Raw genomic sequence first — 27,754 nt, 5'->3', positions numbered from 1 at the left:
TTAATAATAATTCCTCACACTTACATAGCACTTTAAACGTATTGGGGACTCCCCTCCACCACTGTGCAGCCCCACCTGGATGATGCTCCAGTACTCTCACCACACTCCAGCTCTCTGAGTGATGAAGGCAGTTCAGAGAGGGGGGTTATTAAGAGGCCATGACTGGTAAAGATCAAGGGGAAACCAGGGTTACACCCCTACTCCTTTCAATAAACACCCTGGGATTCTTAATGACCACAGAGAGTCAGGACCTCAGTTTTACGCCTCATCTGAAGGACGGTGCCTTGTTTACAGTAGTGTCCCTGTCACTGTCCTGGGGCATTAGGACCCCCACAGACCGGGTGAGCGCCCCCTACTGGCCCCACTAACATCTCTTCCAGCAGTAGCCTTAGTTTTTCCCAGGAGTCCCCCCATCCAGGTACTGACCAGGCTCACACCTGCTGAGCTGCTATGGGTTGAAAGGTATTAGTTGCAGGGTGCAATGGCTGCTGGTGTTTAGGCAATCAAAGGTGCTAAGAAAACCGACCTCGGCCTGCAGGACTGAAGTTGAGCAGCCCCGAAACGGAAGGAAATCGGTTTCCCGCCGAACTGAAAGGAGAAAGAAGAGGCAAGGGAAAGCTAAGGCAGAGAGTGACTGACACACAGACATCGTGCAATTTCTGACGTCTTTAATAGTGTAAAAAATACATATAAAAACTTTTGACATAGAAAAAAAAGCTTTTGTTGGTGGGGGGGGAGGGATAGAACCCAAAATCAGAAACCAAAAGGCAACACTTTTTGTTCTTACAATTTAATAAATAGTTGAACTGAATAATTAAATAGCACAAACCCAGTTAGCCCTACAAGGTAAGATTGTCCAAGCCTACATCTCATTACAAACAAATAACAAACCCACCAGCCCTCCCACCTCCGGTGTAGAATATTTCCGGTGCAGCTCTCTGTGCAGTGCGAAGTACTGCAGGATCAGAGCATTATGCCGATGGTAGACCACCAGACTGCAGGGCACGGCTGTACCATAGAAAGTGTGCAAAACGCGGTATTGTGCTGCGGAATACAGACAGAAGACGAGCAGAGCAGAGACCACAAGTCCCCCAACCCCCAGTGGCAAAAATGGACACACATGTAATTTCCTGCAGACACCCCCTCCCAGAGTGCTGTGCAGGTGTACTGGGAGGTGTGTGTGTGAAGGCAGCCAGGACTGGGAATCCAGTTCCTGGACGCACAGTCAGTGACCAAGCAGTCGCGCAACTTCTTGAACACAACGGAGGGGTGCACTTTCTCTAGTTTTTTTTTTCCCCCCCCATTTGCGTCTATTAGGGTGCCCCCCACCACCACAACAACAACAACAACAACAACCTGCACCTCCTCGTATTCAAACTCTCGTATTCAATCGAACCGAGGAAGTCCGGCGGAGAAGCACAGAGAGGGGAGGGTCGGTGAACCAGGTGTGTTCGGGGGAGAAAAAACCTTCTCAAGAGCAGGGAACCCCAAACCCGAGTTCTTTGCCCCCCCCCCGCCCAGATATGACAGCTGTGGCCTGGACCATCATTTGCGGTGCACACCCGCGCCGCCCGCCCTGCAGCCTTGTGGGAAATGTCCATTTCTGAAGAGCGCGGGACGGGACGCGGACTGGAGGGGCCCACGCCCCTCGTTCACAGCAGTCGGCTATTGGCTGGGATCCCCCCCATTGCGACTTTGTCTAAGGTGGCAAGATGGCCAAGGCAATGCAGTACCCTTGTTCCGGCAGCAGGGGGCAGCTCCCCAGAACAGGAACAGCCATTTACCCAATCTCCCCATCCATCCCCTCTATCCGGTTCTGCTGGGAGACGTCTCCGGCATTCGAATCAGGATTGCCGGAGACGAAGCGTACAGTGGGGCTGAGCGCACCTCGAGTTTTGGTTGAGTCCACGTCTCAGCTGGGACAGGAGGCCGGACACATGAGCCAGCGGGTGGCGCCAGCGGGGGAGGGTTGGGGGATTCCTGTCCCGGCCGGGAGTCGCCCCCAGCTCTGATTTCGTCACGAGGGGGCAACGTGATCTGGGAGAGACACCCAGACCTCGGCTCGCGGGCTCTGCTTCGCTCGAGCTGGAACGACTCGAACTGCAACCCATGACGTTCCGGGGTGGGAATGACAGCAGACGGGAGCCCCGCGACATCGGGATCGTCCGCTCCGATGCCCTCCCTTCCCTGGGTGATCGATCCTTCCGTGACGACGGGGAGGAAAGAGCCCCTTTGGGGGGGAATCGCACCCCGGACGCTCTCCACGCCGAAACTGCGCTCGGATCGGGGGGGGGAAACCATCCGAACGTGAAACCAGGGAAGAAAGAGAATGTGCTCCAAAGATTCCGGAGCTCTTCCTCAAGGGGGCGAGAGGAGACGGGAGACAGGACACTGGCCCTATGCAGGAGGTGAGGAATGCGGGAAATGAAGGAATTTGGTGGCGCGTCTTTGGTGGTTGCGTCCTCTCGCAATCGGGGGGCTTCGACACCGCGAGCAAGGACAAACTGGCCTGGACGGCACATCGGACCGCGGAACACGCCTCGGCTCTTCCTGAAGCGACCGGAGACTGCAGCCAAGGCACGCCACGCGGGTCACTGAACAGAGGTGATCTCCTCAAACTGGATCAGCGTGGCTCTCCAAGGTGGGGGGTAAGTTTCCGGGGTACAGCTCCAGAACGGCACAAGGGAGGGATCAGTGGCACACTTTGGCTGCTTCTTTGAAACTTGAATGGAACGGAGTGTCTGTTCTCACGCAGCCTAACCCAGTCTGCATTCTTCGGCTTTGAGAAGTCGGGAATGCCCACAGGGAAATCACCTCCGATCCGGCCGAGGAAATTCCACACACGTGCACTCTGGCTGGCTTGCACTTCTGGGGGCACTCTAGTAACCTTCTGTGCTGACGTCCCCACATCACGCTGGGAAAGACTCGATTCCATCCCGGCAACGCATCTCCCTCTCCTCTCCTCACATCCCACCCCCCCCTCCACAAGAATGGGGACGTTTCTTAAGGGAAAGCTCCCCAGTTGAAAAAAAAACACAACTCAGATTTTCGCCCATTGCAAAGCGTAACCCTGAATTCACAGACGTCACAGGGATTTCGGGGAGAAGTAGTCGGGGCCGCCGCCCGCAGAGGTGAGAGCCAACCGCCCTGGTCAAACACCCGGAACGGCGTCACTACCTCATGCTCTTTTGAGGGTGACAACGTCTCCGCTGTCCAGAGGGGTACAGAACACAGGGAGAGTGGTCTGGACCAGCGAGTCCAATGCCAGGCTAAAAACAAGAAATAAACTCAGTGGAGCGTGCTGTCAAGGACAACAGCTTTATAAAAAGAGCGACAGTCCCAGCCCGGCCAGCTGAAGAGGCTCGTTCGGTGTCCCGAGTGGTTCTTTAAGGCCATGCAATGCAGTCACCAGCCCAGGTCAAATAGTAAGGCGGCCGCCTCTCTCTCTCTCTCCCCTCCATCCCGAAGTCCGATTAATCATGGAGATGCTCTTTGGGACAGATCCGGGCTCTGTGCAGGGAACTCAAGCAAGCACCAGCACATGCACACAAACAAGACCATCTTGGTGCATCTCTCCCCTCCTCTTCCTCCTCCTCCTCCGGTGGCGAGGCACCAGACAGCCCCCTGCTTGTCCCAGCGAGTCAGGGGTGAGCGTTGATCCCCATGTAGGCCCACTGCTGCTCCTGTTAAACTTGAAATCAAGGAAACACACACACACGCACACAAACACTCACACTCCTTGCTTAGCCTTCCGGTCCTCCATGAATCCCATCAGTCCATCTGATCACCCCCCCCCCCCGTCCCCATCTCGAACTCCAGTGGGATCGGGGGAGCCGATGACCTCCGTGTAGAGCTCGGGGGGGGGGGTGGTGGGGTTAGGGCTGTCCCATCGATCCCCAGAGCTCCCGGGTCGCAGCACAAGTCCTGAGCCGGAAGAATTCCTCTTCCTTCCGATTTCTTCCCCCCCCCCCCCTTCTTTGTGGTCCTTGCGGAACTCACGACCCCTCCCCCCCTGCTCCCCCTCCTCTCCTCGCGATTCCCAGCCAAGCGTTATTTCCTGGAAGGCACAAAACAAACAAACAAATGGACATGAACAGCGGGATGGGATCCATCCTCATATGCGTACAGGTTCTAGCCGCGAAAGGACGAGACTACAGAAGTCAGGAACGCGGACAGGGAAAACAGTTCCGTTCCAGCCCAACAGAATTCCATGGATTTGCATTCTGGTTGCCATTTTTGGGGGGCACTCTAGTAACTTTTCTATTAACACCCCCCACATCATGCTGGGAAAAATTAGATTCCATCCCAGCAATGTGTCTCCCTCTCCTCACGTCCCCCCCCAGCAACTCAAAGAGATTTTCGCCCATTGCAAAGCGTACCTCCGAATTCACAAACAGCACAGGGATCTCGGGGAGATGTCAGCGGGCCGCCCACAGAGGCGAGACCCGACCGCTCTGGGCATTCTCCCGGAACAGGGAACAGTCTCCCTCATATCCTTTCAGGGCTACGACGTGCTACCCTTGAGGCACACTAAGAAAGGAAGACTCCTACAGTCAACATGGAGGTTCTCTCCCTGCCCAAAGTAGGAATTTTCCAAAAAAGATTCAGGAATATTTAGGTATATACCCCCTCTCATTTTTGGAAAAGCTAGTTGAGGGTCTTGCTGGGTCCCAGTCGCAGCTACGGACCCAGTGACCGCACATGGGGGAGGAGGAGGAAGTATGGTTAGGCTTGCTCCGCCCCCCACCCACCACCCAGCCAATAGTCTTTCAACTAATCACAGGAAGTACCACCCCCCTACTGGAAGATCAGTGTTGACTGGAGGCTTGCTTTGCAGGAAAGTGCCCAGTAAGTCACAAGAGTCACTGATAGCAGAACCCCCCAACTGACTAATCCCAGCACCCCCTCCCCATCAGCCAAGTGCGAGCTTGGGAAATCCCACAATGCCAAGAGCGGCTAAGCCCCTCGGGTCAGGAAGGGAGCCCCCTAGCGGAAAGGACTGCAGGTACCTGAAGTCAGCGTCGCCATCCCCTTCGCCGGACGGCTCAGTCGAAGGGGTGCTCGGGGCAGCAGCTCTTGACCTTACACCAGGAGTCGATGCAGCTGGAGGGGAGAGAGAGAGAGCACACGTCATTCAGCTGGGACACACAGAGAAGCCATGCGGCCTCCGGGAAGCCCTGGCCCCGCGGGCCCACTGTGGCTCTGGTCCAACCCGTTCTCACCCAGACTTTCCCCGACCGCCCCCAGAGAAATCATTCAAGCTGCCGCAGGGGGCATGTAAGGAAATCTGCTGGGCCACACAACGGGACTGTGGAGACCCCCTCTGCCTTCTGCCCCCAACCACAGCTATCAAAGGACCTGAGCCTCCATCAGCCAGCTGGCGCCCAGTCCAGGGATATTTCAACATCCCAGGAAGCAGGCAGCATCCGAGGTCTTAAAACACTGTGCCCAACGCAGGTGCGGGCTGCTCTGGCAAGTCGGACCTGAGGGAGCCCAGGAGGATGATGGGAGTGACCTCTCACCTCTTGTGGTAGACGCACAGACAAGCCAGCCTGGCGATGGTCTGTCCCTGCAGCAGATCCTCCAGGCAGATGGAGCACTCGCCGCTGTCTCTCGTCAGGATGTCCGCTACAGAGTTGGGGGGGGAGAGAGGGAGAGCGATTGAGGCCATGAGAGCAGAAGCAGAAAGGAAGGACAGGCCAGCTGAGAAGCAAGCACGAGGGCCCGCGTTCAAGTGTGGCCGAGTGCACATTCGGGTGGAGTTTGCATGTTCCACCCTGGGCTCCATTGGTCAGTTTCCGCTTCCAAAAAGGGGGAGGAAGGAAGAGGACAGGGCACTCAGACCGCAACACGAAACAAGGAATCATGCATGCAACTCCAGTGTGCACCTTGACCTTTTCTGGGTTTGACAAGCTACAGGTTCATATGATGGGTCAAGCTAGCTACTGGGCTTTGGAAGACAGCCATGAAAACCAAGAGCGATGTGCAAAGGATGCTGACTGGGCTCTGCGCTGTGGAGGTGACAGATGGGTTAAACCTGGAACAGCTCAATGCACTGTGTGGCTGGAGCCTCGGTCGTGTGGCCTCTGGGAAACGGCACTGGAGAGCCAGCAGATACTCACTGTTATAAGGCAGGGAGGGGGCAGTCAGACAGCTCAGCAGGTGCTCCTCAAATCGACTGGGGGGAAACGTCTTCGTGCAGAAGGGACATCTGAGAGCTGGAGAGAAAGATAGAGGGGTTAATACAGACACACTGACTGGACACTCTAGTACATTAACACTGCACTGAGAGAGAGGGGTTCATACAGACACACTGACTGACTGGACACTGCAGTACATTAACACTGCACTGAGAGAGAGGGGTTAATAACACTGTCTCTCCATTCTTCCTGACCAAATAAGCCCAGACTCTGCAGGATGGGTACCGCACAGGGGTCAAGGCCAGAAGTCACTGGTCTGCCCCACACTGTCACCAGGGTCATCTCTGGGCAGGGGGTGTGGGAAAGAAAGGCAGAGAGGGACTGGGAGGGGGGGGAGGTGCGGGTGTCAAGAAAAAAAAGCCTTGCTTGCAAATCATTCCCACACCCTCACCAGACAGGACAAGCAGCAAAGCAAAGAGCAGGCCGAGGTCCCCCGCGGTCACCTCTCTGGCTGTCCTCTTCCCAGACAGCTCATTTATCCACTCGAGACTCTGTACTCATCCCCAGGGGCAGCACACTGAGCCTACATGACACTCAGAACACCCCTCACATAAAACAACATTACTACGAGAAAAACACACACACATAAAACAACATCAGCAGACGGACCAGAAAACTGACTTAAAGGAATATTTCTGAAGACATCCACCCCCACGGCTTTCGAAAAGGCATTTTTCTTTTCACAACAAAATCCACACCTCGCGCTCGTCACCAGGGGCCGGGCTCAGTTTCAGGTGGGCCGGACGGTCACTTGGCCCGGTCCCCCGCCGCAGGAAGAGCAGATGGTACAGGACCGGAAATGCAACTACCTTCGCGCCATTTATTTCTGCTACCATACAGGAGGGCGGCTTGTTCCCCACTCCCACCAGCCTTTGTGTAGAGCTGTGACCCCCTCTGTCCTGACTGGAGGATCTCATCCAGCTGCGTCTTAAAAGAAGCCATGACTTTACGCAGAGGGTGGCGGGTGTGGGGGACAGGCGCTGTACACAGAGGGTGGCGGGGGGTGGGGGGTGGGGGACAAGCTTCCCAGCCATGTTGTTGCAGCAAATCCCCTGATTTCAATCCCCTGATGAAGAAAGAGGTGGATAACGCACTCAGCTCAATTAGCTACTGATGAAGAGATCCCTCCTTGGTGCCTGACCTTAAGTTCTCGTTCATCAGTTGGCTCTGTGGTTGGCCTGAAAAAACCACAGTTTGCCATTAGAAGGAGGCAGTAGGCTGGGCTGTGCGTTTCACGCATGGGCTGAAGCAAACGCTCACGGGGCACGTGACATTCCCCCCCGCGGGGGGAGGAAGTGTTTCTGAAATCCCCAGCACTTCCAAGCATGGATCGGGCTGGGATCTGGATTCACACACTGACTGACCGGATTCACGGTTCCAGGTAAGCGCTCGGAGCCAAGGCCACCCGGCAGTCCTGAGTCAGAGGAAATTCCTCGGAGCCGGTTTGGATGGGCGGCTGACTCACACCGACAACGCCGACGGGCCTTCGAGAATCTGAGAATCCCTCACAGCTGACGAGACACTTGTAGGTCTGCCTGTGTGTGTGTGCATGAGAGAGAGTCAGTATGTGTGTGCGTGTCAGTGTATGAGAGTGAGAGTGCCAGTGACTGAGTGTGTGTGTGTTTGTGAGAATGTGTCAGTGTGCGACAGCAAGAGTGTCAGTGAGTGTGTGCGAGACAGTGAGAGTGTCAGTGAGTGTGAGGCAGTCCGTCAGTATGTGCGAGTGTGTCAGTGTGCGAGACAGTGAGAGTGTCAGTGAGTGTGAGGCAGTCCGTCAGTATGTGCGAGTGTGTCAGTGTATGATAGTAAGAGTGCCAGTGACTGAGTGTGTCTGTGTGTGTGTGTGTGTGTGTGTGTGTGTGTGAATGTGTGAATGTGTGAATGTGTCAGTGTGCGACAGCAAGAGTGTTAGTGCGAGCGAGTGAGAGTGTCAGTGTGTGTGTGTTAGTGTGAGTGTGTGTGAAAGCAAGAGTGTAATTGTGTGAGACAGCGGGAGTGTGTCAGGGAGTGTGTGTGAGTATGAGAGTGACAGTGTGAGTGTGCGAAAGCGAGAGTGTAAATATGTGAGCGAGTGTGCGAGAGAGCCTGTCAGGAAGTGTGACAGTGTGTAAAGACAACATTTTACCAGACATTTATGATTCTGTTTGCGTTTCTTGTCTGTACACACTGTCAGCACTCGAGATTTACTGGTTGACAGTGTGGGGTGTCTGCTGTACTGTGCACGAACACACGAACCCCAGCGCACATCCACACACGGCAAATAAACTCCTCCGTCTGCATCCAACATGACCAGACAAGAGCACAGCCAGACATTCCACGCTCAGCGTGCTCCAACCCCCCCGCCCTGTCCTTCCAGGGAAAAACACCCGCCGCCGGAGTGCCTCACCCCTCACAAAGGCAAAGACCCGATCTTTTCAGGAAGGCGGAAAGAGCATCCGTCCTCACCGCGCTGCTGCCCAAGACATTCCCAGCGAAGTCCGACTGTGGGCGGACGCAGCTGGGAATGCCGGAGCACCTGTCTGGAATCCCTTGCCCTGCGCTCTGTGAGAAGGGGGGTGGAGGAGGTGGACTGGACAGAGAGGTGCAGGGAAAATCAACACAGGAAGACCAGAGCTCCCCTGAGACAGACAGACCCCACCCCCCCGCCCACACAGCTGTGCATATCCATCAGCAGGAACAGGTGGCGCTGTCCTGCTGGGGGCTGCTTTCAGCAAACAGACTCCGTAGCTGCCAGTGCCCCCCGCCCCTCTGTCTGCCCTGCAGGGCTGGGATACTGACACAAGGCGCTTTAAAGCACGGATTCCTGGCCCCGGGGGGGCCCGCAGCCCCTCCGCCGTGGCGCAGTCAGGGGGCTGACCGACTTGCCCAAGGGGTCTCAACCCCTCTCGGGTTTTTTTTTTAAAAATCGGCTTCCAGCTCTTCGAGAGCTCCGATGGCGATGGGGGACGGACCCCCGGCCCGTGGTCTCATTCTGGTTCCGCCGGCGACCACGCCGCAGCCAGGCTGGTGACGGGCTCGCACCCGGGACCACGGAGCTCAACCCCGCCTGGGTTGAGCTAATGGACCTGAAAACTGCCCAGAACTGCAGCCGAGCAGTCCTCAGCGAGGCCATCAGAATCGGGGGCCTACCCTGGACTATCCTCAAGCCTCCGCTGCCGACGAGTTCGAGTTCGGTCACAAATCGAGCAGAATTCCTCACACAAGAGAAAGAGTCACTGCTCTCTCCAGAGATCTCACGAGGCCCCGGCCCCTCAAGCGAAACAGACAGGGAGGACTCGCTAGATCTCACAGAAATGAAAACTCGAAAAAAAAGCGATGCTCATATAGCCAGGAAGATGCTCATATAGCCAGGAACTACCTTATTTCCCCAATCAGTGACCCCAGGGTTGAGGCCATTTTAGAAGGCAGCTGAAGGCACTCATATGGGTGTGAGGAACACATAAGATAAATCCCTTTACTGTCCCTATACAGTTTCTTGCATCAGGAATGTGTCTTTTCTCAGACCCCAGCTTGCTCTCCATGAGACACACAGACAGGGAGAGAAGCTGGAGGTCAGAGCGCAGGGTCAGCCATTTATACAGCACCCCTGGAGCAGCTGGGGTTAAGGGCCTTGCTCAGGGGCCCAACAGAGTAGGATCTCTCTGCCAGCCACGGGATTTGAACCGGCAGCCTTCCAGCCACAGGCACAGATCCTTAGCCGCAGTGCCAGTAGGGTACCGTCCTTCAGAAGAGACATGAAACCTATTCCGTCTCTGCCATCACGTCCATCGGCGCGGACACCCCAGAAGGCAGGCGCAGACCAGTCTTTCCGCAGGTCGGATCTGCATTCCGCGTTCGGGCGTGTTCGGACAAGACGCAACAAGAGGGGGAGAGGGAGGGCGATGCACAGTACACCGCAGCACAGGCCGGGCCTAGACAGCAGAGAGTCCAGGTTGGGGGGGGGGTAGGGGGGAGGAATTTGCTGAGATTGGAAAATGCTGTCATCCTGGCCGGCTGTCTGGCTTCATCACTAACGTCTCTGGAAATTCCCGGGGCAAAACTGCGCGCGCTTCCTTCTGGAAAAAGGCATCGCTGCTGTGACAGGCTCAGCCGTTCCGCCTCGAGGCCCAACAACAACCCCCCTCCCTCCCCCACTTTTGTTACAAAGGTGATGACGGTGGGGGGGGGGGGGGGGGGTGTTGTTGGGCCTCGAGGCGGAACGGCTGAGCCTGTCACAGCAGAGATCCCTTTTCCCAGAAGCTCCAAAATAAAAACAAAAAATGAAGCTACCGTGAGCACAAGCAAGGCTACGCCGAACTCGGAATCACTGGGGTTCACCATGCACAGGGGTCAGCACTACCGCCGCCTCGCGCAGCTGGGGTCCTGGGTTCCATTCTGGAGCTGGGGGGGGGCTGTCTGTGTGGAGTTTGCATGTTCTGCCCCCCCCACCCACACACACAGTCAAAAGCTTTGCTGGTAGATTAGTTGTCTTCCAGGGAAAACTGGCCCTGTTGCGAGTGTGTGTGTGCCCGTGTCCGTGCCTGCAATGGACTGGCGTCCCGTCCAGCGTGTACCCTACCTAGGGGTAGACTTGCCGGCTCCCCCACGTCACCCAATTCAGGGTCGCGGTTAGACAAACGGATGGATGGATGGATGGAAGCTGGCTGGAACAGGGGCTGCCCATTTCTGGCCCTGACAGTCAGGCCTGAACGCAGACCGCCTGATCAGAATTTGGGGTTTCTTACAGGTCGGACTACTGTGACTTACAGCAAGGGCTCCCGGTCCGGGGGCTGGAGATCCACATTCCTGGTTTTTGCTCCAGCCCCGTGTCACAACAGAACCCTTAATTCCTAACCGGGGATCCAGGTACGAGAAGTGCTTTTGTTTTTTGACACGGTAAACCATTAAAAACAAAAATCTCTTCGGCGCTTTTTGACCAGGGGCTGCCGCCAGAACCGATTTCAAGAGCCGCATGGGGCGCAGGCTGCAGTCGAGGTTCAGAACCGGTAGTTAACCGGATCGATTGGAACCGACCGACTGCTCTCCGCTCTGAAACGCGCTGGGGTCCGCCTTCGTACCGCTAGCATGGCGTCAGTAACATAAAACCCCCAAACCTTTGAGCAGAAAAAGCCCCTCGTTGGCTCGATTAAGGCGGCAGCCTGGGCTCCCCCGAGTTTTGCCAGACTGGAAGTCCGAAGAGGCTGCAGGCGTCCCCCCTGGGCCGGCACTGGGAACCCCCCGACCGACGCAGCCCGACGGGCTGTCCAGTGTTTCGCAACGGCGCTGTGAAATCCTGCTCCGGGCAATGAAGAGGAACTTGGGAGGTTTCCTTCCCAGTCGTCTTGTGTCGTGGTGCCACTTCCGAGTTTTTTTGTTCCCTTAACCCCCCCGTGACCTTCGACCGTCCGTACGGACGAGTCCTGGCCGTGCGCGGTTGTTTTGATGGACTCAAATCCGGACCTGGAGATGCTGTCGTCTACCGCCCCCCCCAACCACGGTCTCCCCATGTCCGGGTGGGGTGGGTTCCCCCCCCCTCCACACACATACACCCTCTGCCCGTTTCCAGACTGTGGCGAGCTGGGGGTCGGTTTCACCCCCACCGCTTTCTCACGGTGCCGGGGTCGCGGAAACACACAGCCTCCCGAGAGCGAGTTTCAGTTTCAGCGCGGCAACGAAGGAAGTCGTGGGAGGTCACGCAAAGTAAACACACCCCCCTCCATCTCACAGGCCCTCCGCTTCACAGGAAGATTTAAAAAAAAGTGTTTATTTCACACAGATGCCTATTTTGGCGTCCACGCCCGCCCCACGCGTGTAATGTTACCCGACTTCAAACAAACGGCAGCTGACGACTGCAGCAGCTGGGGACCCAAGTCCCTTCAAATCACCGCGCGTCTTCGAGCTACAGCTCGGATCTCAGGGATCACAGTCATCAGTAGTAGTTTATTTTTCTTTTTGGAGCCACCGGTTTGTATTTTCAAGCTGCGGAGATGCACTCTGGTCGAGGCAGACTCGGGGGGCCTGTATCTTTGACTCTACACCGTACGTACAAAAATACAAAACAAAAAAAAACCCACTCACTTCCTGTCTCTCAGCCCACGGAGGAGGAGGAGGGGATAAAAAGAAACTTTTTGTCTTTATTTTCTCAGCCTGTCCCCCCTCGGTAAACCAGCGAAGACACGAAACCGCCCGAGCTTACCTCCGTGCCGGTTGGGGACTCGGTACACACCGACCCACGCCTCGGAGACCGGTCTGGCTTGGGAGCCCCGGACCCGGGACGAGCGGGCGGCGACGTGCCGCCCGACGGGCAGGCGCTCCGAGAAAGTCAGCTGGTGGGAGACCCGCCCGGTTTCCTCCACGGAGAGGCGGCGGTCGGCGGCGGCGGCGGCGGCGGCGTCTAGCAGCGCCGGGTCCGGGCTGTGGCTGCTGCCGCTGCCGTTGTTGTTTTTGTCGTCCCGGTCCTGCGGGGCCAGGAGGTCGGGGCGGGCGGGCTCGCCGGGGCTGACCGCCGCCGGGTCGGAGCCGCCGCGGTCCGGCTCGGGTTCGCGGTCGAACCGGCTCGGGAAGTCCACCACGAGGCTGGTGGGCCTCTTGCTGCGGGCTCGCCTGTACGATTCACGCGTGATCCCTTCTTTCTCCAGCACAGCCGGGACTACATCCTGCTGCAAACGGCCGGCCCGAATCCCCATTGGTGTCTGTATAAGACTCCTAATATCCTTATTTTAAGGTTGGGAAAAAAACGGAAGAAAACAAAACAAAAAAAAGATTCGCCTACAAATCTCCCCGCACAAACTCCTTTTCCCAAACTTCGTTGTTGTTGATGTTCTTCACCCTTACGGATCCGCTCGCTCTCTTTTTTTAAACTCGTTTCCCTGTCCTGTTCTCAGCTCACTGCTCAAACCGACACCCACCCACACACACACACACGAGAAAAAGGAAGTCGGCCCTTTTTTTTTGTGTGTGCGTGTGTGTGTCTCCTGGTAGCGTGATGCAACCGTACTCGGCGGTCCAATCGCGGAGAGGGAAAGGGGCTGAGACACGTTGTAACTCCTACGTTTGAATTTCTTTCTCCGAGTCGCTTTCCGACAGTCAGCTACAGTGCGGGGCACTGGCGGTGGGGAGGGAGTTCCTTCACGGTTTACAGGAAACCCGCAGGAAAGCTGGTTCCCAAATCGCCACAGAAGTAGTTCTAGGAAAATAAACCCACCCGCTTCTGTGAAACTGTTCCCCCACGAAACCCCTCTCTCACTCTCCCTTTGCCTCCTACGCGGTGGCGCCGATGAGCTTGGCTTCCGAGCACAGTGCAAGCTGTTTATTTCATGGCCTGACCAAGCGCCGGGCGAGAGCAGCAGCAGTCGCACGAATATAAGTTGTTGTTGTTGTTGTTGTTGTTGTTGCAAGTAAGGACCCGAAGAGCTTTCCCGGCGTGGTCGACGAATTACAGTGCCGCCGAAGCAGACACGATTACCGCAATATTTTACAGACGTTTACAAAGGAAGGGGGACATATGGTTGGATATGTAGACGTAAGGTTTAATCTCAGCCTGATCCGACGACAGTCTTTCCAAACGAACGTCGGTAAGGCATCGCTGCAGTACAGGAGGCCAAGTCGAATGGGGCTCAGCGAACACACCCCTTGAGTGGCGACTGGAGACGGCCCTCTGAACCGTTTTCTGATATCCCATTATTTAGACTGCCGCTGGCCCAGCTTTCTGATGAACGAAATGAGATGAAACCATTTCTGGCTACAAAAACCGGCTGGTGTGTCGCATCGTAAATCCCATCCCGAAAACTCAGACGGGACATGGGGACAGTAGCTACGTTTATTCCTTCGCCGTGACAGGAAAAGAGAATTTGATTGAACTGTTAGACGACTTACATATTTTTCAATATTTCTAAAAAAAAATAAACGATTTTTTCCCCCCACTGTATTAGAAAATGATTTGAGGGGGCACTGACCCCTAATGTCCCCCTCCCATAGCGACGGCTGTGGGTTAAATGCTGCCGTGAGATGCAGGAAAGAATTTGAAGACGGGAGCCGGCGTCTGAGCGCCGTTAACAATAAAGACAGACGGGAAAGCGACTAAATTCGTCCCTGAAATTACTGACGCTCGTGTTGGTCTTTCAGCAACGTTACAAAAAACACGACTTTGATGTAGTTGGAAAGAAAAGTATTTGTCAGAAGTGGGATTCGAACCCACGCCTCCAGGGGAGACTGCGACCTGAACGCAGCGCCTTAGACCGCTCGGCCATCCTGACGTGTTATTTCACTACAATCGGTGTTCAATACACCGCGTTCCTGTTTGGTGCGGGTTTCGTTTCTGTTGTCCAGTATAACTTCGGCCCACTTCATTGTTTGTCCTTTAAAAGAGGTTGTAATCTTTCTCTGTTTCACTCTCTGTGTGAGGAAACGTGAAGCGGTTCTGGAAGAAGAAGAAAAATGAAGTGTAACACAATTATTTTTATACGTCACGTCAATACAACTGTGAGAATAAAGTCAATTTAAGGACAGAGAATAAGTCATTACACAGAGGGTTGTGGGGGTGGGGAACAAGCTGCCCAGCCGTGTTGTTGAAGCCGATACCCTGGCTCCTCTCCAGACACAGCTGGGTGAGACCCTCCAGTCAGGACAGGAGGCACTCCTTTACACAGAGGGTGGTGGGAGTGTGGAGCGGTCTTTTCAGACAGGTTTCCTGGATCTAGAGCCAAACAGAAACGCTAGCTCCTTTAAGAAAGGACTGGGTGAGGTTTGAGATTCCTTTCACTGCGCTATAAGACGAGTCCCAAAGAGAGAGGAGGCCGCCCAGTTTCTTTCTTTCAGTCGATCGTGAGGGGCTCAAGGCAACACTCCGCACCGCACCGCACCGCGCCGCGCGACAGGTGACGTCAGAGCTCCTTCACGCGGCGGAAGGAAGAAGAAGCCGATGAGAAACGTCGCGCGCTCCGATGGCGGGACCGATGCGGTAGAAACACTCGGGCCGTGTCCCTGTCTGCACACTTGCGGCCCTGCGCCCCTCCTGTGCGCGTTCCCGTCCACGTCTGCAAGGGGCGCGGGGCTGGGGGGGGGGCCCACTTCTACACTGGGTTTCCCAAGGGGGCTCAAGAGCGCCCCCTTCTCTGAAGAGAATCTCCCAGAGTTCCCCGCGGGGGGGCGTGACGCCTCGTGTCCCAGCCTGTCACGGCGGAGAGACGTTTCCATGGAGAAGAAAATATTCACGTCTTGGTCAAATTCAACTTCTTAAAATAACTTTAAAAATAATATTTTATGTAAAAATAACATTTCAGTGGGCTACTTTAGATTCATAATGTATGTATTCTAGGTACGAGGTTGTGAGATAAGGCTCTTACTTCAACACCACATTTCACTGATGAAGAGGCGTTTAGCGGCGGTGTGTGTCGTACACTGAATATTTAATACTAAACGTATTTAACGTATTTAATATGTTTACTATTAGTTGTATTTAATATTTATTTCTTAAATAGTATTTAATAAATTTAATAGCATAAATATGGCCAAGTTTACCTCTTTAAGTTTACTTGGAATGAACGTGAATGAACGCGCCGTGTTCCCCGCACCGTCATTTTTATACAGGGACAGGCGACATGAAATGTATTTAGGAGTACAATAGACAGAGCGGTACTGCCATGTCTTCCTCAGTCAACTTCGTCCGTTTTGAGGTGAGCAGCTCAACATGAATGAACAGAAATTCAGTTTCATCGACCTGCGAGCGGAGAGTGAAAAAATCTTTTTTTTTAAAAAAAAATATATTAACCGACTTGCACTTAGCAACTGGAAAAGACGCGTCAACAACAGACAGCATGACGACCCAGAGTCGTGTGACCAGCGAGTGACGTCATGGGAGGGTGTCCCGTTACCCTGTTTATAAAATTAAAACAACAACAACGTCCTCACAGCCTTACGTCTTAATCAATATCCGTGTGAAAACCATTTGAATCTCTATCGCCCTCTGCAGGCTATTATAGTAAACTACTGCATTGATTCAGTCAGTACGCAATCCTGCACTGTGAGATGACAACTGGTATAAGTAATATCTTTAATTTGTAAAACACCTTTCCAACCCCAAGGACGCTGTACATAATGTTAAAGAAAAAGACAAAAAATGTAAAGGAAAAAATAAACAGGAGCATACATGTTTATACTGATAGGATTTTGGGCAATCAGACTAAAACAATACTACTAATATTTTCATTGTTCTGCATGACCTGTGAGGTAATCAAGTACCTCAGAAGTATTTTAGAGTGCAATAATGCCAGTTTAGGATTTTGTTAGACTCTTCTATGTCTCTTCAAAGCTACTGCAAATGGTAGCACAAGTGAATATCAGTGCGATCACAGGTCCTGCATCTTAAAAAGCTCTCTTGACTGCACTCCATTGACAAAGATAGGAGACACCTCATTCTCCCATTAACAAGAACAGGAGAGACACCTCAGTCCCCACTGACAAGGACAGGACACGCAGCTCAGTCTCCATTGAAAAGGACAGGACACACAGTTCAGTCTCCACTGACATGGACAGGACACACAGCTCAGTCTCCATTGACAAGGACAGGACACACAGCTCAGTCCCCATTGACGAGGGCAGGACACAGAAGACCCTGCATATAAAAATCCTGAAGACAATCCATGCTTTCTGATTGTTCCTTTCAAATCGCTCGAGTCTTTCCCAGCCTTTCCCTAAAAAGGGAGAAACTCTGAGCAATGTGTCCCCGAGCTCCTCTCCAGATCGCTGGTGTGACATTTTCCTTGGCAGGCCAGACAGCCCCACACAGGCCGCTCGTGAGAACCCTGTCTTTGGGGGGCACGCAGGGGGCTGAGTCTGCCGCAAGTTGTGGTCTGTCCACTCCCCGCCCGCCTTGCAGAGATTCTTGCGGCTCGGCTGCGGCTCCACTCTCTTTGCCCGGGGAAGCTCGAGCCCGCGTCCCTTTCCTGTGGGCAGCTACAGCCTGAATCAGGACACGAGACGCCTCCTACTCTCGGGAAAGAGAGTCTGTTTATCTTTTCCTCACTAGTCTCAGACGGTGCTTCGGAGAATGAACTGGGGGCTCGTCTGCAGTTAGAGCAAGCAAGCTGGAACTGTGCGCCACAGGAAAAGGGATTTGGACGTTGAGCGGACAATTCTGCGCTTTCAGAGACTCATTGCTGCTACAGCTGCAGGTAAAGACATCCTGTATCCCTGACTGCCTGCTTGATTGATCATGATTCTCATTAAAGTGACCTTTTTCGCTCTTCTATTTGTTCCTTCTGCAGCATTACTGCTGCTCCTAATATTGCTGCTCCTTCTCACAGGAGCAGCAGGACTGGGGGCGTGGAGTGAGGAACAGCCCCCTCACGCCTCCAGGACCCTGGGTTTGAGATCTCGGTGTCTGCTCAGTCGGAGATTGCATGTTCTCCGAGCGTTGTTGTAGCTCTGGTCCCCAGGGGGCGCTGTCCAACAGTTGTTCAAGGTCTCTCTACTCTTTTAAGCAATGAAGTGTTCCCGGGTGGAAGAAGATCAGGAAACCTTCTAGCCTTCCAGGAGCAGATTCTCTCCCTGAGCTTCCGGTTCCTCCCTCTTCCCAAACAGAAGAGGCACAGTTTGGGATGAAATGGGTGTCGCACCTGAACGGAAGCAGTGCAGTTGTGTGCTCTGAGCCAAACCTGATCTGGGATTGACTCCGGCAGCTCAGTGAGGACAAACAGCTCTCTCTAATGCAGGGCAGGGAAAATGTCCCCCAGTCTCTAGAGACCTGCTGCCTTCTGCGACCTGCTGCCTGAAATCTACTGAAGACAGCAGGTCTCGGAGATCCAGGGAGACTTTCAATGGCTGCAGCTGGTTGTCTCAGGAGGGGAAATGACTGATGAGCCCACAGGCCTATAAAACAATCTCATCAGAGGATGAGACGCCAAAGGGACTAGGAGATCTTTGAACAGACAGATAGCCGACTTGACCAGACAGATTTTACCCCCCATAGTGCTCAAAGTAATGAGCAAACTCACTCCTGGCTCCCCTCTCCAGGGTATCTAATATGACTAGGGGGGTAAAATAGAACCAGGTAACAGCGGCAAAGCCAGCTAACATACTGTTATGTCTTACAATTCCATGAGCACGGTGTACAAATTGCAGTTAATTTCTTCTAAAGATATGGGCATGAGCATGACAATAAATATAGAAGAACTCTGAAGCATTGAAAGTCTCAATCTAAGACAGCAAGAGAGCAGTCTCTGGCTCTGAACCTGGGAAGCCCCAGTCCAGCTATTCTCATAGGGTCCCCGAAACCACCTGTCATTTAAAGAGAAGGAGCACTTGTCAAGCAATTGCTCTACTGAGACAGTGGTATTTCAGTGAGGGGAGCGCTGGTTCTGGAGGTGAAGGATGGTGTGATTCTTGCTCCCAGGGATATCCTCATGTCTTAATTCCGTGGTTCTCAAACTATGGTACACGTACCACTTGTGGTACTCTGAGTGCCCCCAGGTGGTACACCACGAAATTTGTTGTGTGCACTGAAAAATTGGGACAGGTTTTCATATTTTCTATTTTAATAAAATTAGTTTGTGTCAAATACGCAGCCTACATACTACGATACAGCGCGTGCTAATACTTGAGTGCACACAAGAGCTACAATGTAATTCTATACCACTCTATAGGAATGCGTGCTTTGAACGAAAGCGGCCAATTGTATTTAAAAAGATATCTCCAGCAAATAGGGAGGTAGGAGAATGTGCGGGATTTTGGAACATCACCAATCTTGTGAGCACAGGAAAGTGTGATAGATAACAGAAAAATATTTAAGGACTGTTCTAGATTAATTTGAGAAAAATACACAGAGCATCTCTATTTCGCTCCCATGCGCATGAAATAAAAACTTCTTTTAACTTATGACACAAACTCCTGAAACGGAAACGGGGAAAAATGCAAGCTTGCGGATTGCTAAAGCAGGTAAGCCCTACACTATTGGTGAAGAACTTTGTTTACCATTGGCAAAAGAGCTGACACGTATTATGTGTGGAGAAAAAGCTGCTAAACAGCTCGACCTGCTGCCCCCTCTGAAAGACACAGTCACTCGTAGAATTATTGATATGGCGGATGATATCAAATGTACGCTGATAGAGCGCGTTATGATGAGCAGATGCTTTTCACTGCAATTAGACGAGTCTATAGATGCCTTTGATTTGGCCAATTTGCTCATTAACGTTAGATACGAGTTTGAGGGTACATCCCTTGAGGACTTTCTGTTCTGCAAGCCGCTACCAACAGGAACTACAGGAGAGCACATATTTCAGCTTCTGAATGAATTTATCATAGAGAATGACATCGGCTGGAAAAAATGCATCGGAGTTTGTACAGACGGTGCTAGAGCAATGACAAGCCGACACAGCGGTGTAGTTGCACGAATTCGAGAGGTTGCTCCAGAAATTAATGGACGCATTGCAACATCCACCGCGATACCTTTGCCATCAAGAAGATGCCTGACGATTTAAAATCTGTTAGACTCTGCTGTGATTTGTATCAAGACTCGACCAATGAATTCACATCTGCTTTGCTTGACTAAACAGGCTCACCCCTCTCACTGAAATGGTGCTTTATTATTGTTTATTTTGAATTGTTGTTGTTCCTTTTGTCATTCTGTAAAGCGCTTTAAGAAGCCACCTTCAAAGGTGCTATATAAAATAAAGTTTATTATAATATTTATTATATGTGTATGTGAGTGTGTGTGCGCACACGTGCGCTCATGTTGGTCATTGAGATTTTCTGGGGTTCCTATGAGAAGATGATTTGTAGGTGGTACTTAGATGCTTTGGTTTGATCTGGGTGGTACTTGGTCCAAAAAGTTTAAGAACCACTGTCTTGATTGAACACTCCACCTGTGTAAGTGATCACAGGTTAACTGTTCCAGGCCTTTGGGAAGTGATGACTTACTGTATTAGTATTGAATGTGTCTCTCTCCTCTTGAAGGTTTCAAGGTCTTGGTGAAAATTGGTTCCGTAGCAATAGAAGGTGAATCTTACCTTCTGAGAAGGGGAATGACCAGAGAGCAGTAGGAAGAAGCACTGCACTGCTGGACAGGCCAGGATCCTCACTGAAAAGGACAGGACACACACCTCAGTCCCCATTGACAAGGATAGGAAACACAGTTCTGTCTCCATTGCCAAGGACAGGACACACAGCTTAGACTCCATTGTCAAGGACAGGACACACAGCTTAGACTCCATTGTCAAGGACAGGACACACAGCTCAGTTCCCATTGACAAGGACAGGACACTTCAACACCCAACTCTTAAAATGGACAGCATGAACTTCTCCAACACCACCGAAGGAAACTCTACATATGACAATGATTTCTTAGAAATTAAGACCTTCCGCCTGGTGATCTACAGCTGCTTTTTTGTTGTCGGGCTGCCCATCAATTTCCTGGCTCTTTACGGGCTGTTCCGCCTGATCAAGACCGACTTCCCCCTCCCCGTCTACGTCATCAACCTGCTCCTGTCAGACGTGACCCGGATTGCCATCCTGCCCCTGTTCATCGACTCCACCAGCAACGACTATGAGTGCCCCAGTCATTGCGCTGCGGGCATTATGACATACACCGTCTGTGTGGTGGCAGGAGTGGGATTCCTGCTGTGCATCTCCCTCGAGAGGTACGTAGCCCTGGCCCATCCTCTCTGGTACCGGTATCACCGGAGTCCCAAGTCCGCGGTCCTTATTTCCCTGAGCGTCTGGGTTCTCGGCGTCGGCTTCATGATGGGGGAACTTTTCGATTCTTCCATTTCCTACTGGCTGTTTTTGGTCATTATCTTTCCTCTGCCGCTGCTGGTCCTCATTCTGTCCTGTGCTGGGATCCGCAGAGCCGTGGGGAGAGCAGTCGCTGTCCCGGAGGAGGAGAAGAAAAGGATTCGGCGCTTGATGATCCTCCTCCTGGGAATATTCGCCGGCATGTACGGGCCGATTTTCTTTTGCTACTCCTATTTCTCTGCGGCGGCAGGCGAGAACACCGCTTACTCCAAAGTGCTGGAAGTTTGTCTGCTTACAGCCTGGACCATCATGAACCTGAGCCCTCTGGTTGACCCGATTCTCTACATTTTCCTCCGGAGGGACGTCAGAGATGCGCTGGGCTGCCTGTCCCTCTGTCTGAGACTGGCCAACTGCCGGCGGCCACCGCCCGCCCGTCAGGGAGGAGGAGCGTGGGTCTCGTAGCCGGTCTTAGACAGCTCACACTGTCATGATCGCAAACCCCTCCTCTTAAGGGTGCTCCAGCCCTTCCTCGTTAGCCTCATTCTCCGCACCTGTTCCTTGTTCCTGCCCCGTTTCAGTTCGCCTTTAAAAGCCAGGCGCTCACTTCACTCGAGGCTCTGCATCTGATATCCGCATCGTGCGAGCCCGGGACCTGGTTGCGCCTGGCTCTGTTATGTTTTTAGTTTCCTGCGCCTTTTCCTGTTCCCCCCGCCGGTCCCGACCCAGCACCTGTTTTTAATCTCTGGTTTTCGGATGGATTACTCGGCCATGGACCTTTGCTTTCGTTTTGGATTCTCCTTTTGGATTTCTTTTGGATTGTCAGCCTCGGCCACACCTCCCCGGATCACCAGCACTGCATCAGCCTCGGCCACACCTCCCTGGATCACCAGCACTGCATGGACATGTCCCCCTGTTTTCATTCCCATATTCCTGCATGACTTTTTCCCTAGTGTTTCCTCACAATTCTGTCGTCCGCATAGGGTCCTGAAAGAACTGTTCCGTTACACACACCTCCTCCGGGAAGGGGTCTCCCTTATTTCATTGTCGAAGAATTCCGCCGAAAATGTCCGTCACCCGACCCGTTTTCCATTTTAGTCGAAGACGAGACGCCCGTGAGAACGATTCACAATGGCGAAGGCTGAATTGCTGTGCGTGTTTTGCCTGAGTGAATTAAGACGAGAGGAAATGACCCCTTGGACTGAAACTGATGCTGAAGTGAATATCGTCACACAAGGTTCACTGCTTGTGCATTTACCCTCTGTCTAGGAAACAGCAGGCTGGCTGTAAGGAGTTGGACCCCAAGGCTACTCCTGAGTCACAGTTGCAAGTATTGGGTTGTACCGTTTTCTCTCCTCTGCTCTCTTGTTTTATAACAGTCCCTCACTTCCAGCTGGTCTTTTCTAAATCCCATGTCACGAATCCTTATTAATTAGCATCCCAATAAACAATGAGAGATATACCCTGTACTAATTAGATTAAAGAGTAAAACTATAGTATCTTGATTAGAAAAAGATGATTTGAGCTAGAAGACAATATTTGGAGTCAATCAATCAATCAAGGTCTATTTATCAATGCACGAACAGTACAGCATACAGCGGTGTAGTCGGCAATTAAATGCTTTGTCCGCGAGCTCGTTAAGAGTAGAAGGACAGGAATTTATAGGGATTAGATTAACATTAGGATATGATAAATTACACAATTGCAATTAACAATACAATTGTAACAGGGGCCGGTCCATGCTCCCGCGAGGCGTAGTTTAGGACCCTATGCAGACGGTATAATCCGGAAGTAAGTGGAGGAGGACATCTGGGGGAGGAGACAAAGAGGATCAGGACGGGTGGACAGACGGGGGGGCGTATACAGTACACAAAATGCATTTTCCGGTCCGGTGCTCGGGGGGGCATGGCACAGCCGAACAAGTCCAAAGAGCCCAAGGGGGAATCCAGGGTGCAGTCCAAAGTCCAAAACCGGGTGATCCATCCAAGATGAGACAAAACATGATTAAAATCTGGAACGGGATCCAGAACAGGGCATAAAACCAGGGTAACGAGGCCAGACGCTCCGAGTCCCGGACCCAGCTGGTCAGGACGCTGTGATGAAACCTATGCCGTCGGGTCTCTCCTGGACCCGCTGGTAGGCGGGCTTCTGGGCGTCCATCTCCCAGTACTGAGCCAGGAATAGCGGGAGCGCCAGGCTTAAATAACGACAGACCAAACAGGGGGCAGGTGCACGTAATCAACTAAAATATGAAAGGGCCAGAGCGCCCTCTAGAGGAGGGATACCGATCGTGACAACAATTTACAGATTGTGCGAAAGTAACACAAGGATAGGAGGTATTTAGTGCTCTTCATATGTGTCCTGAAAGTGCAAGTGACTGGAGGGCGCCAGTGCACCATCAGTTCAAGGAGGTTGCCTGTTCGCCAGCGGCCGTTTGGGTAACTGCAGGCCTCTGCTGTGGTCGGCTGTTTAGCTGTCTTACTGCCTGGGGGGGAAGAAGCTGTTACGTAACCTGGTGGTCTTGGTCTGTATACTTCTGTGTCGTTTTCCGTATATGAAGTCCGGCAGAACGTCATATGCGATGCACTTCTTGATCACCGAAGATGAAGAAATAGACAGCAGGAGTTGTAAAACTACTGTACCTCAAGTTTGAAACGCCATATGAACCATGTCACCCACAGGTTTTCATTGTCATCTTACTCTGCGCTATTCATCCACTACACCACGTCCTAAGCACTTGCTCCTCTCGAGTGACCAGAACATGAACATTTTATACTGGAACCCGTGGGAGGTTTTCACATAAAGCCGAGATGCACAAGATAAGATAAGACATCCCGTTTTTACATTGTACCTCGTCAATACGTTAAACAGATAACTAAGCAAGAATAAACTGTATTTACACTTTGCATGGAAGGAAACTACTGTTTTTTATGCCCTGGCTGGAGATTCATGTTTGAGAAGTAAGTTACTCTTTTAAGAGGCGCGAGTTAGTCGTACACGCTATGTGGGCTGCATTTCAGCTTCATAATGGCCCTCGCAGGAATAAGACGGAAAATGTTTCTTTTGCTCATATTTTATTTTGCACATGTTAACAGGGGTCTGTTAAATGCATTTTGTGTACTGTACATTTCATAGCATCTAATAGTCATGAGAAAAGAATGTCCGTTGATTGCATGTAGTTTGTTTATGTAGCTGGTTGTTTAACTGAGAAAATAGTATCTGTCATAGTGCCAACAGAAGAGTAAAAACGCTGTGACAGACACTGTGATTTTGCATCAAATCAAAATCAAATCAAATCAAAGTTGATAAAATGCCCAACAATACAGCCTGCAGCAGTGGTTGCTGGCAATGAAATGTCTTTTCCGCGAGCTCACAAAAATCACAAGAATCACAGAAATCACAATAATCACAAAAACACAAAAAGTCACAAAATTGAGGTTATGAAAATAAGGTTACATAATAATAGACGTAATAGAAATGAATAAAACTCAATATGAGCAGAGCTGCTGTGTGTCCATGGTGTGTGCAATATATACAAGTAGTGCGGTTATGCTGAATACAGTGAAAACTGTGTGTCCATGTAGCCATTACAGCATGATACTAGCATGGTGTCATTAGCGCTTAGACTACTCTTACACTATGCTAGTTTTTCGACCGAACTAATATGGCGTTAAAACGGATAATTATTCATATTATACTAGTGAGTGGAAGAATTTATATATTGCTTCTCTCTCCTGTCCAGTTTGAGTATTTTTTAAGTAACTCGTGCAGTAATGTCCCTATAGTTATTACAACCTAAGCATTGCTCAGGGACCTCTACTGAAAAAAAAAATCTCAATGCTTTGAAAAAAGAACTTTGACAAACTTTATATAAAAGTACAGAATTATTATTCACAGTGCCAAAATTGATTTTCTTATTAGGAAAGTTGCATGCGGTGTCTCCATATAAGATTATTTTGTATATACCCTTTATTGTACCATTATTTCTTGTATTTTGATATTTGACCTTTTTGGGGATCAATACACTTTAAACTGTGCAACAGAGACTCGAGCTTTTAAATAGAATCTTATCATATGTGTGAAATATTTTCTTAGAGTGACAGATGCGGCCACTAATCTGTTCTATGCAGATGTTTTCTGTTTAAGATGGTAAGTTAAAGGTTGCCACACAATTACAGGCCTATCCAATTAGAACAGTCTTAAATACAGATTAAACAGGACTCATCCAGCTGTGTCTTGAGAGAACCCAGAGTATCCGGCTTCAACAACATGGCTGGGCAGCTTGTTCCACACCCCTACCACCCTCTGTGTAAGGAGGTGCCTCCTGCTCTCAGTTTTATGCACTTCCATGTGGTTCACACTGGTGCCCTCAGGTCTGTGTTGCACTGCTCATTCAGACATTTATAGCTCAAGGTCTAGTTACTGTGCTTGTTTACTTGTATACTGAATATAGTCCTGTGTCTCATTTTCCTTCCTCAAGCCTGTGTGAGTTAATCTGCTACTTTCCTGATATTAATTACTCCTTAATTAATTAAATATGAACCTGTATCTGAGATGGTCTTGAGCAAATGGAATGTTGTTGGCTTTTCCTAAGTACTAAATAAAGCAGAATGCTAAATCACAACCAGACAAAAAGCCTTTTTATTTCATTTAGCTTCAATTATACAGTATATATATATAGCAGACCAGTAATACAGAGTATTATGATATTTGTGAACTTAATATTGATTTTCAGAGGCTTAACTGATTCTGATTCACCTAAATCTTTTAAAGGGTTGAATGATTGATAAAAAAAGAAAAACTTATTAGGAATCAATAAAGTAACCTCACTCGTGTATCTGTAACAAAATACTGTTAAACACTGTTTCTAGCTGAATATGGAGCTGATGGGAATCAGATTGATCTACAGCATTATTAACCACATATGGAGAGAAATCTTCTCCCTAAAGAGTCAGAAAAAAACAAATATTTTCCAGAGTGTCTTTGGCAGAGACTGAATTGAGTGGGTCTTTTGTATAAACCACTCTCCCCCTTAATATTTTCACTTTCTCTCAGTGCAGTGTTAATGTACTGGAGTGTCCAGTCAGTGTGTCTGTATTAACCCCTCTCTCTCAGTGCAGTGTTAATGTACTGGAGTGTCCAGTCAGTGTGTCTGTATGAACCCCTCTCTCTCAGTGCAGTGTTAATGTACTGGAGTATCCAGTCAGTCAGTGTGTCTGTATTAACCCCTCTCTCTCAGTGCAGTGGTAATGTACTGGAGTGTCCAGTCAGTCAGTGTGTCTGTATTAACCCCTCTTTCTCAGTGCAGTGTTAATGTACTGGAGTGTCCAGTCAGTCAGTGTGTCTGTATTAACCCCTCTCTCTCAGTGCAGTGTTAATGTACTGGAGTGTCCAGTCAGTGTGTCTGTATTAACCCCTCTCTCTCAGTGCAGTGTTAATGTACTGGAGTGTCCAGTCAGTCAGTGTGTCTGTATTAACCCCTCTCTCTCAGTGCAGTGTTAATGTACTGGAGTGTCCAGTCAGTCAGTGTGTCTGTATTAACCCCTCTCTCTCAGTGCAGTGTTAATGTACTGGAGTGTCCAGTCAGTGTGTCTGTATTAACCCCTCTCTCTCAGTGCAGTGTTAATGTACTGGAGTGTCCAGTCAGTCAGTGTGTCTGTATTAACCCCTCTCTCTCAGTGCAGTGTTAATGTACTGGAGTGTCCAGTCAGTGTGTCTGTATTAACCCCTCTCTCTCAGTGCAGTGTTAATGTACTGCAGTGTCCAGTAGGTCAGTGTGTCTGTATGAACCCCTCTCTCTCAGTGCAGTGTTAATGGACTGGAGTGTCTGTGGTGTCCATGCGAGTAAGAAAAGAGTAATAAATAACGAACTTTGAACTGAATACAATATGTTTTTTTTCGGGAAGGAGACAGCACTTTTTTTCTTTACCTTTACACACTATAGAGAAAAAGAAACACCATCCCATTTTTTAAAGATAAAAGCACACGTCGCATTAAGTAGATAGAAGAGACAACGGCCTCTGAATCATGGGACGGTACTGTCTCTGTTCATGTTTATACACTCAAACCGAGAAAGAGACCTCTCTCATCGAGGCGCCTTGTGCCGGAAGTGCTGTGTCTCTCATAGATTGTCTTTCCCTACAAAGCCACACCTAACTTCCGTTTTCGTTTGACCGAGTATCCTCGTGTTCTGAACCGGCTTCTGGAGAAATACGGTTCAGCAGGACAGATAGTTTGTGTCACTCGAAACCGTGTCAGATCGTCGAGTAACTTCCTCGTCTCCACGCAGGCTGAGCGAATCGGCATTCAAAGTTCTTCAGTAATAATCCGCTGAGGCCTCGTTAGCTGCTCAATGGAGGCTCTAACGAAGGGGCCGGTTAGCTCAGTTGGTTAGAGCGTGGTGCTAATAACGCCAAGGTCGCGGGTTCGATCCCCGTACGGGCCACGCAACTCCTTTTCCCAAAACCGTTTGATCTTTATTTCCACGGTGAAATGTATTATGCTACGTACAGCTGATAAACGAGAGCCGTGTCGGACTCACACACACGTTCCGGCGGAGAGGGGTCTGTTCAAAGATTTAAAAGCGAGGAAAGGTGGCGCGATTTCCACAAGCGATGAGTTCACTAAAAAGAATGAAGCTCACAGGAGGAGTGAAACCCTGTTCTGTAACTTAGCTGCTGGGAATGACACTGTGGGGGCAGTCTTTCCAAATGTCAGAAAATGCATCGCACACTCCTTAACTTTCTCCCCAGAGACGGCTCGCTTCTCTTATGGAGAATAATGTAGGAACTGTGCTCTGCTGCCCTCTAGTGGAGCTAACAGTGATTGCGGTCTTTAACACCCGGGACAGT

General features: G+C 51.1%; 2 protein-coding genes and 2 non-coding genes across 5 annotated transcripts; 2 read left to right on the top strand and 2 right to left on the bottom strand.

The window, feature by feature from the left end:
* Positions 1-653: 653 nt before the first annotated feature.
* Positions 654-13,096, bottom strand: LOC148833543 (uncharacterized). 2 transcript variants are annotated; one of them, XM_088917716.1, is made up of 5 exons: positions 12,376-13,096; positions 6,123-6,218; positions 5,523-5,628; positions 5,010-5,103; positions 654-4,057 (listed from the first exon to the last, which is right to left on the bottom strand). In XM_088917716.1, exons 1-4 carry the CDS (start codon positions 12,863-12,865, stop codon positions 5,046-5,048), a joined length of 750 nt encoding a protein of 249 aa, XP_088773842.1. In that variant the 5' UTR covers positions 12,866-13,096; the 3' UTR covers positions 654-4,057; positions 5,010-5,045. The 2 variants fall into 2 exon arrangements, with proteins under 2 accessions (XP_088773842.1, XP_088773843.1); XM_088917717.1 differs by lacking the exon at positions 654-4,057 and having other exon boundaries at positions 5,009-5,103; positions 12,376-13,007.
* Positions 13,097-14,351: 1,255 nt separating this feature from the next.
* trnal-cag (transfer RNA leucine (anticodon CAG)) lies at positions 14,352-14,434 on the bottom strand. Its single transcript has one exon. It is a non-coding gene; the product is annotated as a tRNA-Leu (tRNA).
* A 6,022-nt stretch (positions 14,435-20,456) lies between these two features.
* LOC148833541 (G protein-coupled receptor 68-like) lies at positions 20,457-21,368 on the top strand. Its single transcript, XM_088915339.1, has one exon. The coding sequence runs from the start codon at positions 20,457-20,459 to the stop codon at positions 21,366-21,368; it is 912 nt and encodes a 303-aa protein (XP_088771465.1).
* Positions 21,369-27,274: 5,906 nt separating this feature from the next.
* On the top strand, positions 27,275-27,348 carry trnai-aau (transfer RNA isoleucine (anticodon AAU)). The gene has a single exon. It is a non-coding gene; the product is annotated as a tRNA-Ile (tRNA).
* The last annotated feature ends 406 nt before the right edge of the window (positions 27,349-27,754 follow it).

Source organism: Atractosteus spatula, chromosome 5 (genome assembly GCF_055471065.1).
Source record: "Atractosteus spatula isolate fAtrSpa1 chromosome 5, fAtrSpa1.hap1, whole genome shotgun sequence".
Taxonomy (NCBI): Eukaryota; Metazoa; Chordata; class Actinopteri; order Semionotiformes; family Lepisosteidae; genus Atractosteus; species Atractosteus spatula.
Note: the sequence above shows the minus strand (reverse complement) of the source record. Positions and strands in the feature narration are given on the sequence as shown.